At 50.1% G+C, this 15,398-nt stretch overlaps 1 protein-coding gene across 2 annotated transcripts in view; it reads right to left on the minus strand.

Moving 5' to 3' along the window:
* Nucleotides 1-410: 410 nt before the first annotated feature.
* IGF2BP1 (insulin like growth factor 2 mRNA binding protein 1) overlaps nucleotides 411-15,398 on the minus strand; it is a 46,992-nt gene continuing 32,004 nt past the window's right edge. The window contains exons 8-15 of one of the 2 annotated variants that reach the window (XM_059878052.1): nucleotides 14,738-14,860; nucleotides 13,874-14,009; nucleotides 13,125-13,247; nucleotides 12,555-12,671; nucleotides 11,691-11,765; nucleotides 10,849-10,980; nucleotides 10,315-10,428; nucleotides 411-7,276 (exon numbers count right to left, since the gene is read on the minus strand). In XM_059878052.1, coding sequence (XP_059734035.1) covers nucleotides 7,184-7,276; nucleotides 10,315-10,428; nucleotides 10,849-10,980; nucleotides 11,691-11,765; nucleotides 12,555-12,671; nucleotides 13,125-13,247; nucleotides 13,874-14,009; nucleotides 14,738-14,860 — 913 coding nt within the window. In that variant the 3' untranslated portion in view covers nucleotides 411-7,183. Of the gene's footprint in view, nucleotides 7,277-10,314; nucleotides 10,429-10,848; nucleotides 10,981-11,690; nucleotides 11,766-12,554; nucleotides 12,675-13,124; nucleotides 13,248-13,873; nucleotides 14,010-14,737; nucleotides 14,861-15,398 lie in introns of both variants that reach the window. The other variant, NM_001192454.2, reaches the window with a different exon arrangement.

Consider the following 15,398-nt stretch of genomic DNA (forward strand, 5'->3'; position numbering starts at 1 on the left):
TATGGTATTCTCCAGGCAAGAATACTGGAATGAATAGCCATTCCCTTCTCCAAGAGATCTTTCCAACCCTGGGATGGAACCCCAGTCTCCTGCATTGCAGGCAGATTCTTTACCTTCTGTGCCACCAGGGAAGCCCAAGATAACCTGGAATGACATGACACTTTAAATGGGGAGCTGTTCCTCTTTTAAGGAAAAGGCTGGACCAAGAATCAGGAGAGCCAAGTCAGGGTCCAGGTTGTCTTGCACAAGGGTGTCCCTCCACCCATCTAGTCTTCAGAAAGGAAAAAAAGAGAGGGCAAGGTCACAGTAGATGGTGACTGAGCTCCCTTCCACGAACCCTCCCCTCTCAAGGCCATCGGCATCATTTTTCTTATGGTAGGTATCAGGAAGAACAGCTGCAACTCCTCTGCAGACGTTACCCAACATTTTTAATAGTGAAGGCCTTATACCAACATGCCAAGGGAATAAAGAGCAAGGCACCATTTAAAAGCCACTCTTGTTTTACTATCCTGTAAATTTAAGAAAAATGCCTACTTCAAATCTGAGTGACTCTGGTCCCTGGAAAGCAAGACTCCACCCCCAGAGGTCTGACCATCTCAGCAACCAGATCCCCCAAACCCTCCCTGAGACATAGACTCTCTCACAGCTTTCAATATAAGTTTCCTTTTATTTTGAAATTGAAACAGCGGAATCAAGTGATTTGTAGCAGAAACAACTTTCATGGGAAAGAAAACTGGAGTGCTCATCCAGCAAAAGAACAAACTCCAAAAAGTCTGAGCCAGCCGCCCCATCTTCCCAGACCAAGCACAGGGCAGATTAAAGAGTGGGAGAAAGGGTACAATCAAAATTTGGTGGTGACGGCTGGCCGATCCCCAGCAAAGTACAATTTTCAAAGTGGCCGCAGTTACAGAACAGGGTCACACAATCACAGGCACAAGTCCCCCCTCCAGTCCCCACCAAGTTTTGCCTTCATAAAAATCACTTTCCACTTTCCTAAGTGATGTCTCAGGACTGAACATGATTCACTTTGCCTCAGGAGAAGGGACTCTCTTATTCTGGTTCCTGGGATCAGGATCAACATGTTGGAGTAAGGGGAGGATTCAAGTGGTGGTAGAGAATGTTTATTCCTCCTGCTAACTCATTATCTGCTGAAATTCATTCTGAACACCTTTACACTGCAGTAGGTTACAGAAACTTGACACAAAAGGGTTGCAAGTGCCCCCCGCCCTCGCCCCCACCCTCCACAGGTTGAAACGGTGAGTCCAGACTTCAGCACCGCCACACACACAAAGCCTTTGTTCCGTGGGGCTGAGTGAAGTCACCTGGCTGAGAAGCAACAGGGAGAGCACAGACAGGAACTCACTGACAGGAACAAGGTGCGGGGTGGGGCAAGCCAGGGGGGCAGACTGCAGAAGCTGTACCTGTTAGAATAGCACATTATCTTAGACCAGGTGCAGAAAATTGCCAAAGAGTGAAACTTATTTGTGGGGGAAAAAAAGAGAAATGTTTAGGGAATTAAAACAATCCAGCGGTCACTGGAAAATGTCTCCCTCTTAAGAACTTTTTTTTTTGGCTTTTTTTTTTTTTTTTTTAATTTTTTGGAAAGTATTTTTAAGGTAATATTTTTTTTCCTTTGGAAAAAGAAATCTTTTTCCCCCCCTAATCTAAGCAAGTGGAGTTGCCACTACCTAATTTCTCTCTATTGTCTTGCTAAGAGGTAGATAAAACAAAAGTGAAATGGGGCTTCTATGAGGAGGTCCATTAGAGGGTGGGGAGGGGCTGGGATCGCCCAGTGGAACTCCCCGACTACAAAGGCTCCTGACGACCAGAGGACAGGCCCTCGGCCTCTCAGGATAAGGGATCCTGCTCCACCTCCAGAGCCCACCGTCCCTGTGAACACTGGGAAGGGGTAGAGAGGTGGAGAATCTCAGAGAAACCCTGTTGAAGACGTCTTAACTTCGGCTTCCCCAGGCTTCCTGGCTGTGGGGCTGAGTGGCGGGTTCCAGGCCAGGCCCCACATCACACCTCCTGGCAGCCTCCTCCGGTAGAAGACAGGAGGCTGCCCCGCTCTGGTAGGAGACAGGAGGCCCGTCCTCTCCGCCCCCTCTGGTGCAGCAAGATATGGCAGGTGAGAGCAGGGCAGGCTGCAGGGAAGAGGTGAAGCAAGGGTCCCCAGGCCGAAGAAGGCAGAAAGGGGGGCCTAATGACCAGTCCTCTCAACCCAACCAATGAGTATCTAGCAGGTATGCCTATTCCTCAAGGACAAACCTTCTGTGGCACAAGCCTCAGCTCACTCCTCCTGGCTGGGATCCACCCCCTCACTCACCAGTCCCAGCCCTCGTTCTAATCTCACTGTGAGGATTGAGGTAGTTAATCCATTTATACTCGTAGCATCCATCATCTGTGGTTACTCAAAACACATGCCCCGAGGAGCTTCCTGCTATTTCACTTAAGAAAAAAATTCTTTTGTCTCGTCCATCCAGATTCAACCAGACTAAGGCACCAGTAATGGTGCCATCAGACTGTGCCCCCAAGGAGGTGCACAGGGCTGAGGGTCAGGGCTGGGGCTCCGGCCCTCACCCTCTGAATCCACCTTCAGTCATGAGGCCTCCTCCCTGTCCTGTACCCCAATAGAGAAGCCTTATGTATCCAAAAGAAAGAAATTGCAGTTTTCAGCTGGTGTTGCCCTAAGTCTGAATACAAGAGAAAAGCCCTGCCTCTAAATCGCCAAGAGTTTGGAAGGGAAATGGCTTTCTGTCCCCTGGCACCGAGGATCCTTCTTCCATCTTCCTGCAGTTACAGGGGCAGGCTGTGCTGTCTTCCTCCTACCGGTTTTCAACAAATAGGCTAGGCGAAAGTTGGCATGTTTTGAACATCAAAGCCTCTAGGATCTCCGCATCAACACTTCAGGGGAAGGAGGACCCCCACCCTTGAGTGAGAGAAAGGAGGGAAGGTGGAGTAGAGGCAGAAGCTCGGCGGTCCCTGGGGGCTCTGTGAGGTAGTTACGCGGCACCGCTGTTCCCAGTGTGGCAGAGAGCATGTCTGGGGTGGGAGGAGGGGAAGGCACCCTGGAGAGTTAACTGAGGCCCCTCCTCGTTGCCAGTCTGCCAGGCCTGAAGAGAACTCGCGGTGCTGTCTCTGCAGTGGGGGCGAGGGATGGAGCGCAGCCTCACAGGGAGGAGCCCCAAACCCCTCTCCTTCCCCAAAGTGCAACCGGAGCCAGTGGACCCCTTCTCAGCTCCCTGTGCCTTGGCACGTACCGCCCCCACATCCCCCAGGAGCCTCAGAAGGGAAGGGCCGGGTCTTTTAGCCCATACAGTTCCCAGGACCTCTCCCCCTCTCAGACAGCCCAGGTACGGGTTCAAAGGATGGTTATTGCTTTGATTCAGAGATGGCGTCTCTCACAGCCTGTCTTTGGCACAGGGGAAAATGGACACACAGAACCAACTGGAGGGCTCCCCTCCAGTGTTCTCTGGGTTTTACATGGGGTCTCTTCTGCCAATCGTGAGGCATAACTTAACAGAATAGCCCCCACTGGTCCCAGAAGCGGAGAGCTCAGGGTAAAGGAAAAGAAGACTGAGAAAGGACCGAGAGGAGCGCAGGTAAGAGTAGAAGGTGATGAAACTCCCTGTCCCTAAAAACGGCTCTCTCCTCCCCAGGCCCCTCTGAGGAGCCAAGTCCACAACCCAAACCGCAAAAGGCAACCAGACCCTCACGGGCCATTGGGTGTCACTGTCAGATGCAGCTTCAAAGTCAGGGAATCAAACCATTTTGGTTTTTTCATGTGTTCCACAGAATTAAAAAATACATCCTAAAAGTGATGGTCTTTTCTTAAAAATATATATGTAGCTCACACACATATCAGAGCACAGAAGTTGTTTTTTAAAAGTCACTCTTTTCAGATCATCCAAATCTCTCAAGTGCATTTCACATTAACTTGTTATCTCACCAAGGATGGGGACATGGAGGTGATGTGCAGGGGGCGGAGTTGCCCCAAGACCTTGCCCAGAGGTCAAAGGTGGAACCACCAAGACAAGCCCTTTATCCTGCTAAACCTTAACCACCAAACCATATTCCTTTGTTTTCCGGTAGCGTAACTTGCACAATTTTCCTGCTGGGCAAATATCAGCCATGCCGAATCCAGGTTTGACAGTCCCTTGCCACACTCCTGGTCTCTTCTGGGAGCTGAACCAGCCAGAGGGAAAGGATGTGGGCTGCAGGTGTGATGGGAGCAGGATCCCAAGGAAACTGAACACTGCAACAATCACATTTCAGGTACTGTGGGGGGTTTTATTCTGATGGCAGTTTTGAACCAGATATCAAAGCATGCTTGCTGCTGGAAATTCACCTTAAATCACTAAATGGCCGATGTCTGAAGTTATCTGCTTCATTTTGGAATAAAGCATATAGAGCCAGAAATATAAGTTGGGAGACCCTTTTCTGTGGTTTGGACAGGTGGGAAGCTTAATTAAACTGGCCTGGTATCATCTCTAAAGGCTTTCCTGCTTCCTCCTCTTTGGGGCAGACAGTTCTGGGGGTCTACAAAGGAACGTCATGGGAAGAAAGTAACAAGACACCAACGAGGCAGGAACCCGTCCCCAGCTACATTCCCAAATCCCTTGCCCCTCCTTGCCACCCACCATCCTAAATCAAGGATTTGTATGTGTGGGTCCACTGTTAGAATCAATCATATCAATTGAAAGAAGATGAGGAGACAGAAGGGCCAGTTATCTGTTCGTCCCTTGGTCTACTGATAAAGACCAAAAATGGCAAGATGGGACTGAAATGAATTAAGTCACGATAAATGAAAAGCACTGCACGGCAAGCCGGGTGGACCTCTCTCAGGGCGAGAGGGTGGCTTTGTCTCTTCCACCAATGGAATCTTGGCTCCCATATTTTTAGAGAAGTATACATTTTTTTAAGGGTATGTTTTTTAGTTATTATTTCTCTCCTCGATAAAACGGAGGCAATACTTTAAAATATCTCAACAGCACCACTGGTGGGAAAAAACAACCGGGGTGCCCTTTAACCAAAGGGGGGAGGGGAGACCACAGGCCAGCTGTTGGAGGCTGTTGCTTCGCCCTTGGGGCCACAGCTCTGCTGGGCCTGTCAATCTCATCAGGCAAGGTCTTCCTGGGAGAGGTGGGTGGCTTAGAGATCAGAGCCTGGCCCTGGGCTCTCTCACGCCTGGGCCTTCCCTCTGGGCCCAGCCTCCCTCCAAGGGGCAGCGCCGGCTGCCTTTCCCACAGGGCCTGTTCTCCATAGAGACTTCCTAAAGAGTTACACTGGCTCATGTTGTAAGAAATTATGAAACATAACTTTCTCATTTTTTTCTTTTCATTAAAAAAATAAAATATTCAAGACTATCAGCTTCTCTTTTGCTTTGCTTTTCTTTTTTATATAAAATATCAGCAAGCCGCAAAGAAAAAAAAGATTAAAAAAAAAAAAGAGGTGGGGGGAACAAAAAGGAAAGTAATTGCTGAGGTAACTTCATACCTTGAGGTAGTTTACTTCGCGCACAGCATTACCTGACTGACTCCGCCCACATGTCATGGTTGTCTGGTTGTTACTGTTGTTGCAATGTTGCAAGGAGGGGAGTCCCGAGCATGGGCTCTTCCACACGCAGAGGCCTTCCTCCCTTCCCAGCACACTGGATAGCATTGTCCAAGGCAGCTAAAGTGCACCACCTGGCTAATATGCACTGACGATCAGCACACGAGGAGGGGAGGCCAAACCTCACTTAACTGACGGCTGCTGTCTTCCACGAGGGCTGAACTTAAAATGGGACCTTACTGAGCCTGGAAAATTAATAAATTAAGCTTGTTTACCCTTTTGTGCATAATGCTGCTGGTATTTTGAATTTTGTTTCTTTTAGGCACACATAACATCACACCGACGACTCGTGGAGGCAGAAACCATCAGTTAAATACGCCTCTAGGATAAACACAGAAGCAAATAGTCTCCGATTTACTGAATATTCATAATAGATGCCAAATGATGGACTTCAGCTTTTGCAGGAGCTCAGGGTCGGGTTGCACATCCCACCACCACCAAGGGAACAGTGCCGTGGTGGGGGAGTGCCCCGCAACCCCCGCTTCTGGGAGCCAGCCCTTAGGAAAGCACATGGCCAGCGTGAGGGCACAGTGGCAGCCTTTGGGGCCACTCAAGTCCTCCATGGAACTGAGACTTTATCAAGGGGAGTTAGGCTCCCCTTCCCAGTGCTCGTATCCAATCATTAAAATAGACTTTAAAAAAATATAAAATCTGCCTGAGAATGGCAGGAATCAGGGACAGTACAGTGGTCAGCCCCTGTCCCGCGGAGCAGTCAGTACCACCCATGCGCTCCTGGACACGACGTGGGACTTTCATGGTTAGAGGGACATGAACAGGGCAGGAATCTTGGTGGGGAAGCCCCGACCGTGCGGGCAATTTGAACTGCACCAGTTTCTTAAGGTGGTGATCTGGAATCCATCAGCCACAAGGGCACTCCTTTTAAACGTGGATTACTATATATTTTAATCATCTGTCTCTCCCATTCTTTATTACTCGCTGTTCCTATAGGTTGGTTAGGAAGGGACTGGAATTAATCTACAGATGCCGATGTGTCTTTTCCCTTCGAGTCAATAATATACACAAAGCAATGCATTGGTTCCCACTTTTGCCAGTAGCAGAAAGATGAGCTAACCAGTGTGAATACAGGAAGAGGTTATGTCAGGGCACGAGAATAGAGGTATTTTAATCAATAAACCAAGGAGGAGAAGGCTGGAAGGGCTTTAGGGTCAAGAAGTAAATCATCCTTTGAGATTGATTAAAACACCCCTCTGCATGTTTTAAAAACCTGAAGGAAATTTTATTTCTCTTCCCACTGGGGTCTGACCAACCCTCTCGATGAGACCTGGAGAACTTAAAACAATCCACGTTTAAAAGCACCCTGAGCTAGAATTTCCAAGGTGACACCCTCAGGGATGGGCAGTGTTGGGCCAATTGGTTGGGTGTTTGGGGCTGAGAGATCAGGGTTCCTCACTGGAACAACTTTCTCAAGCACGTGGGCAAACCTGATCTACATCCCGGCCCAAGTGTCCCTGATTCCCGCTCATTCTCAGGCCTGCGGGGGAGATCATGCTCTCGATTTCGGCCTGTTGTCCTTCAGCCGACATGATGGGGGTAGACGTGAAGGGGCTGGTCACTTCCTCCGGGCCTGGGCCTGGTTACTCTGTCCCTTTTGGTGCAGCTGTTTGACTTGGGCCAAGATGTCTCGTATCTTCCGCTGAGCCATCTGCACAGAGAACACGTGAGAGTGAGGACCTTCAAAGGTGGGGAGAGACAGCCCTACTGGGGAGACAGGCCACCGGGGTTTGGATCCTGGCAACAAAGAGATCACATGGGACTTAAAAGAAAGGTAAGAGAAGGCTGAGGGTTACAGTGACAGAAAGTTTCTTTGCCTCTGAGCAGACCCTGAGCACCCACTGGATTCATACAGGGGAATGGAGGAGAAAAGCAGTATAAAGTCATTCATCAGAATTTAAAACATGACCAAGCTGACACACGTTTCTGAACTCAAGGGGGCACTCCCTAAGTTTCCAGGAGTATGTGTTGTCAGGAGGTCAAAAATCAGAAGGCCTTGTCACCAATCACAACTCCACTATGCATTTAAATATCCTGGGAAAGGGGATGAAATGGAATAACCAAAAGGAAGTGAAGTAAGCTCCACCGTGACAGTGGAGAAAACAAAGGACCAGTATCTTTAACTCTTTGCTTCTTAAAAATTTCTTCCCTATGAACAAAAGTTTGGTGAGCGAAACCAACTGTCAACTGTGATTCACTTGACAGAAAAATACTAGAATGTCTGCTTTCCATAAGATGAGTGACTGATTTTCTTGGTTAAAGAGAAAAGTTGGTCTACGTTGGAGAACGAATGTGGAGTCGATATTTTTAAATGTTAATGCCTCCTGTCAGCCCTGTGCGTAATGTTTTACAAAGTTTTTCATTTAGTTCTCATTCTAACCAACAAAAAATACCCCCCTTCAGTATTTAATACATCCTGGCTCTTCTGCATCCCTGAATACATCATTTACTCTCTTAACCTCATGTTCCTCATTTGTACCATGAGGTTGTTATGAGGATGACATGAGTTAATAGAGACCACACAGAATGGTGCCTGGTGTGGCAGGAGCACCCACAAACCTTAAGATAGTTTTTGTGGCTATTCAGTTCAGTCGCTCAGTCGTGTCCGACTCTCTGCGACCCCATGAATCCCAGCACGCCAGGCCTCCCTGTCCATCACCAGCTCCTGGAGTTCACTCCAACTCATGTCCACTGAGTCCATTGAGTTGGTGATGCCATTCATCCTCTGTCGTCCCCTTCTCCTCCTGCCCCCAATCCCTCCCAGCATCAGGGTCTTTTCCAATGAGTCAACTCTTTGCATGAGGTGGCCAAAGTATTGGGAGTTTCAGCCTTAGCATCAGTCCTTCCAACGAACACCCAGGACTGATCTCCTTCAGGATGGACTGGTTGGATGTCCTTGCAGTCCAAGGGACTCTCAAGAGTCTTCTCCAACACCATAGTTCAAAAGCATCAATTCTTCGGCGCTCAGCTTCCTTCACAGTCCAACTCTCACATCCATACTGCTAAGTCACTTCAGTCATGTCCGACCCTGTGCGATCCCACAGACCGCAGCCCACCAGGCTCCCCCGTCCCTGGGATTCTCCAGGCAAGAACACTGGAGTGGGTTGCCATTTCCTTCTCCAATGAATGAAAGTGAAAACTGATAGTGAAGTCGCTCAGTCGTGTCCGATCCTCAGCGACCCCATGGACTGCAGCCCTCCAGGCTCCTCCGTCCATGGGATTTTCCAGGCAAGAGTACTGGAGTGGGTTGCCATTGCCTTCTCCATCACATCCATACATGACCACTGGAAAAACTATAGCCTTGACTAGATGGACCTTTGTTAGCAAAGTAATATCTCTGCTTTTCAATACACTATTTGGTCAGAACTTTTCTTCCAAGGAGTAAGTGTCTTTTAATTTCATAGCTGCAATCACCATCTGCAGTGATTTTGGAGCCCAAGAAAATAAAGTCAGCCACTGTTTCCACTGTTTCCCCATCTATTTCCCATGAAATGATGGGACCAGATGCCATGATCTTCGTTTTCTGAATGTTGAGCTTTAAGCCAACTTTTTCACTCTCCTCTTTCACTTTCAACAAGAGGCTTTTATTTCCTCTTCACTTTCTGCAATAAGGGTGGTGTCATCTGCATATCTGAGGTTATTGATATTTCTCCCGGAAATCTTGATTCCAGCTTGTGCTTCCTCCAGCCCAGCATTTCCCATGATGTACTCTGCATAGAAGTTAAATAAGCAGGGTGACAATACACAGACTTGACGTACTCCTTTTCCTACTTGGAACCAGTCTGTTGTTCCATGTCCAGTTCTAACTGTTGCTTCCTGACCTGCATATAGGTTTCTATTAATGGCTCCCAAAGGACTGTCAGAGAAAGTTGCTACGCCACGCTGGGGTCTGGGTTCCTGTTTGGCCCTTGATTTCACAAGCAGCCTCAGGTGGGCCACAAACCTGCTGTGACAGGCTTATCCTCTGGAAATGGAAGCAGTGGCTTCCAATAGCCTTCACAGCCTTCCAGCTCCAACAATAGGGGGTTTTAGGAAAACCCCACTAGTTTCAATCATCCTGTAACCTGAATCTGATATTTGCCCTCCTTTCTAGACTCTGGGGTCAGTCCCAATGCTGGGCACTGCTGACAGGCTCACTGGAAGCAGCACAGAAATGGATGATGAGTGCCAGGATGAGACCAGGAGACTGGAAGAACTGGAAGCAAGGATGGAGCAGTGGTTCTGGGAAAGGTGAAGGAAATGCACTGGAAAAGGGCAACCCATGGTGTTACCCCACAAACAAGACTGGGCAGTGGCTAAGACCCATTTCTCTTCTCCAGTGCAAAAGAGAAGGACCACGTGGTTAGACGACAGCGAAGACTATCAACATATAACATACGACATGTAACATTAACAGTTACTGTACATAACATATACCCACGAAAATAGTCAAATCATTGTCCCTACAGTCTTTTTTTTTAAATTTTATTTTATTTTTAAACTTTACAATATTGTATTAGTTTTGCCAAATATCGAAATGAATCCACCACAGGTATAAGTCCCTACAGTCTTAAGAGGGAATAAGACATCTACACATCACACCCTATACCTGGAAGAGAAGAGTGACCCAGGCCAGAGGCAGGCAGAGTCCTGCTCCTCTGATCCCCAGGTTCCTGCCACCCTCCTGTGATGGGGGAGTGCCATATGTACCTGGCTGGCATAGAAATGCCCAATGATCTTGACGATGACCTGGTCGTTCTCATCAGGGGTCTGGTCTCTTGGCACCACCACCTCAGCTGCTGTCAAATTTTGCAGCTCATTCACCTGGGGGCAGAGGCGGGAGCAGGACAGATCAGAGAGGTGCTTGAGTGCTGACGGTGTCAAACATGGATGGCAGTGGAGGGAGGGGAAAGAAGTTTAGTCACTAGCTGGTAGAAACTGCAGGATTCAGGAGCTGAGCTTGGAGAGTAGAATCAAGTAAAGGGGCAAAGGGCAAGAACTAAGATTGAGCAGACCTGGAAGATCCCCTGGAGAAGGGAATGGCCACCCACTCCAGTATTCTTTGTCTGGAGAATCTCACGGACAGAGGACCCTGGCACGCTACAGTCCATGTTGCAAAGAGTCAGCACAACCAAGTGATTCACACTCAGAGATCACTCAGGGTGGGGAAGTAGGGGGCCAGGGCAGAGCTTTCAGGTTCAGGGACTAACATCCAGAGCTTTCAACCTGACCCTCATGGCTCACCGTCTTGCCACCTTTGCCAATGACCCGGCCGGCTGCTGACGCTGGCACCCGGATATGGGTCTCCAGCTTTACTTCTTCCTTGGGACCAAAGAAGTTCTCCTCCTTGAGTTTTCCATAAATTCTTCCCTGAGCCTGGGCAAAGGAGGTCTTTGTTATGTTGGCAGTACACATATGTATGACAAAAGGGAAGCTCCCCACGCCCCACTCCCTCGTGAGGGGTAGATCACCACCTAGGACAGGTGACGTGAAAGGTCCACAGCCCTGACCTGTCAACACTCCTTCTGCTCACTTGTAACACTAGGAGGCCTGGGCAAAGTAACTGAATATGAATACGTAACTCCCCAGGCGAATACAGTACCTAAATCACAAACCAGACCTAAGGGGTCTGGGAGGCTTGCATGGACTCAGACAAGCAGTGAATGGCAAGTCAAGCCCTGAGTGGCAGCTGGAGGAGTCACTCAGTGGCCGGCTGCTGGTCACTGTACACAGCCTAAGGCTGTCCCCATTCTCCATCCCTCCCTAGACCAGAACAAGTTACTTTATTAGCTCTTTGGCTGTCTGTCAGAAGTCCGAGACCCTAGGAACGTAGCAGGGACATAAAGGAGAGAAGAGCCTTCCTTAGTCATGACAGCAGAGGGCAAGGAGACGGCCTTCCTTTCCGTGTGCCTATTCACTCTCAGGAATCAGAGAGGGAAGGCAATAGAATGCAAGTTGGATGTCAGTCTGAAAGCAGCTGTGCAGCCCCGAATTTACAGGGAAGCTTAAAATCTGATGCAGATTTGCACTCCCACACAAACTTGATTCCCCTGGGTCCTACTCGAAAAAATAATAAAGATCAGAACCTTGAACTGGGCTTCTGGGGGTCCAGTGATGATGACCATACGAACTTTGGAGTCTGGAGTTTCAGGAGGAGCAATCTACAAAGCAAACACTGGTCACAGATAAGCCCTCTATCGCCCTCTCCTCCAGAACCCTACCAACACCCTGCTTCCACTTCCCACTTCTGATGGCCAAGAGAGTGAAGAACAAAGACCCCGCACCCAAGGCTATTGCCCCTGTGCCAAAACTCTTAGGAGGGCACAAGTGCATTTGTTTCTTGACGTTTTCTAAGTAGGGCCTCCCTGCTCACCACCCAGAGGGGTTCAGTTGAGTCCTGCCAAGAGGTACCCCTGGTGGTGGTGGCAGTACAGGGGAACAGACTGATCTCCTAGAGAATCTCTGGGAGCCCTTATTCACCAGAGAACATATACTCCATTTGACCAAAATCCTCAGACCACTAAAACCAGTGGCTTTAGACTTGTGAAATTTAACAAGTATTCGTTCAGGTTCTCCCTGACCAGGGAAGGTGGAAACAGCTAAAATTTACCCAGCAACCACTGTGCACCAAGCACTGAGCTGGGGGCTTTGGCTGCATCATCTCAGATCATTCTCATCACTACTATACTGATGGGGAAATGAAGGCTCAGGTACTACAGCTCAAAAACTGGGATTGAACCCAGGCAGTCTTGCCTGAACTGAAGCTCTCCTGTGCTACGATACCACTTCCTCCCTTAGTCTGAAAGTGAAGTCGAAAGCAAAAGGAACTGGGACCCCACAGGAGAGAGCCCTAACACTAGGCAAATGGGGTGTCTGAGAACAAAGGAGAGGGCGATGGGAGCAGAGCGCCCTCCCACCCTGGGAACCAGAAGGAGAACAGAGCTGGTCACCTTGATGGAGGCGCTGGCGAACCGGGAGAGCTGCTTGATGTGCTGCCCCTTCTTGCCGATGATGGCGCCCACCGCCTGGGCGGGAATGAACACCTGCACCATCTCCTGCTCTGGAGCCTGCTGCCAAGACAGGACATGTCATTAATGCAGCTCGAGTCAAGGGGCACAGCCCAGAAGCCCGTCCATGGCCCTGCCCTGCACTGTCAAGGAAGAAGGGGTGCAGCACCCAGACACCGGCCTGGGCGACATGGTCTGCAGCTCTCCCAAGGCCCCAGAGAGACAAACGGAAGAAGCTGGACCAGACGAAGAGGACGAGTGCCGCCAGCACCCGAGGCTGCTGCCCCCAGGGCTGAGGCTCTGGACGCTAGCACGAGTGGCCGGGAGCGCTTCCCTCTCCTGTGAGTTACCAGCTATCAGGCTCCCACGACTGCCCACAGGGCTGAGGCTCTGGACGCTAGCACGAGTGGCTGGGAGCGCTTCCCTCTCCCTGTGAATTACCAGCTATCAGGCTCCCATGAGGAGTTGAGCCCTAAGTGAGCTCACGGACAGCCCAGGGTCCCCTGCACCTACCATAAAGGAGCTGTAAGGTGCAGCTCCAGTGACGCTGCTGGGAGGTGGTGGGACTGCACTGGAGGAGGCTGGGAAAAGACCTACAGCTGCCAAGTTCAGTCCGGGGATGAGATGTGACTGCAGCTGGGGAAAAGAAGGCAAAGAGAAAGAGGTTGGCTCATTCGGATGGGGCCTGGTAGCTCTTGTACGTGGTGCTGGCTGAACAGGAGGGTGAATGGGCCAAAACAGGAGAATGGCATGCTCTTGCCCCAAACCTGCCTGCCCCTCTGGTATTCACAACACTCACATGTACACAAGGGTTCCCACCTCTGAGGTGAAGGGACACTGTTTTAGACCCTCAGACGTCCTTCTCCAGCGGTCCCCCCGCTCTGATGGAGGCAGACCTCAGACTCACAGCCCGTGACAAGGTGGGGGAGATGGGTCTCTAACTTCTAAAACTCACATTTTTGGTCATGTGACCCACATCCTCACTCACCTTTAAAAACCAGATGAAAACTAGGAACCCTCTCCCCCACTAACACATAGCACATAAACACAAAGCTTACAGGGGGACCACAGACCCAATACTGGATCCCCACTTGCACCCAGGAATCAAATGAAGAACCCCTATTAATTCAGTGTTAAAAGGACTGATCAATCTTGAGGCCCAAAAGCAAAGTCAGTGTTCCCAGGACCCCACCATGTGAACGCCCACCCACTTGGAGACCCACTTCTGCTATGGCTCCGGCTCAAAGGCGTCCGACACTCACGCTCATGGCAGCCACGTCATTCTCATAGGCTTCCCGCACTTTCTTCATGATCTCCTGCTCGGCCCTGCAGCAGTTCTCGATGGCGCCCTTCACAGTGATGGTCCTCTCGGGGTTATAGAGGGTGAGATCCTGCAGCCTGGGGCAGGGAGCAGGTTAGCGTCAAGCTTCCACTGACAAGCCCGGACTGGGAAAAGAGCCTGGCTGAGGACATCACAGCCACGCCGTTTCCACAGGATGTTTAGTTTGGGGCAAATATGAACAGCTCTGTCTCTGGCTTTCAGCTCATCCCCAGAGCAAGGTTTCCCCACAGGGAGGTGAGGACATTGGGCACAGACTGTAAGCAAGGAGGGTGCTCCTGGCTGGGAATTCCCCAGTGGCACCAGCAATCCATTTTCTGAGCCCTCCTGAAGCAGAGCAGGTAATCTGCCCGCAAGTAAGTCTCTTGACACAGTCAAGAGACACAGTGTTCACAGAGGGGCTAACAGATTCCTCCTGAGAAGCAGGCCACCACAGAGCACCTGCTCAAGGCTCAGGTAAGCATCTGGGTCTGTCCTCTCCCTGTGGCCTGGCAGTGTGCCGGGAGACCCCCCGTCCTGGCCCCTGGCTGCAGGCTCTCTCCCCCAGAGGCAGAGTGAGAGAGACAGGATGCGGCAGCCAAGGACTGAAGAGGCAGCACCCTAACCACAGCGGTGATGGAAGGACTTCAGCCGTTACAGAAAAATGCTCTTCATTGCTGCTTTAACTATTCTTCGATAAGCAGAAACTGTATCTGACTTACGGGGCAGGTGTTAAGGACAGATAATGAAATATGCCACCCTGGGGGCCCAGGCATCCCACTCGCAGAGGAAAAGGAAAGTGCCTTACGAGGAAATGGTGATTTTTGTCTCCGTGTCCTGCTCCACCTTCTTCAGGTTGCGCCCTTCCTTGCCAATGAGTCGCCCCACAAAGTTATTATGGGCCAGGATCTTCAGGGGAACCTCGTCAGCCCTTGGAAAGAAGTGAGGCACAAGAGCTCCTTAGATGGTAGGCCGCTGCAGATGCGGGTTTCCGGGACAGACGCCAGAACCAAATCATGTTTTCAAACAATCAGTGGGCGAGAAATGGGGAGTAGGGACCGGTGGCAAAGGCACGGGTCACGATGGGCGATGGGCACACTCCTTAACTGTGGTGATGGTTTTTGTAAATAGACTTGTATCAAAAGCTCATCCAAGGGTATACTCTCAAATGGGCATACTGTAGAATTTAGCTCCGTTGGTAAAGAATCCACCTGCAATGCAGGAGACCCCAGTTCGATTCCTAGGTCAGGAAGATCCGCTGGAGAAGGGAAAGGCTACCCACTCCAGTATTCTGGCCTAGAGAATTCCACGGACCATATAGTCCATGGGGTCGCAAAGAGTTGGGCATGACTGAGCACTTCCACTTTCACAGAATCCTGTGTACCTTTGGGCTAGTGGCTCAGTTGGTAAAGAATCCACCTGCAATGCAGGAGGATCCGGTTTCAATCCCAGGGTCGGGAAGAGCCCTT

Source organism: Bos taurus, chromosome 19 (assembly GCF_002263795.3).
Source record: "Bos taurus isolate L1 Dominette 01449 registration number 42190680 breed Hereford chromosome 19, ARS-UCD2.0, whole genome shotgun sequence".
Taxonomy (NCBI): Eukaryota; Metazoa; Chordata; class Mammalia; order Artiodactyla; family Bovidae; genus Bos; species Bos taurus.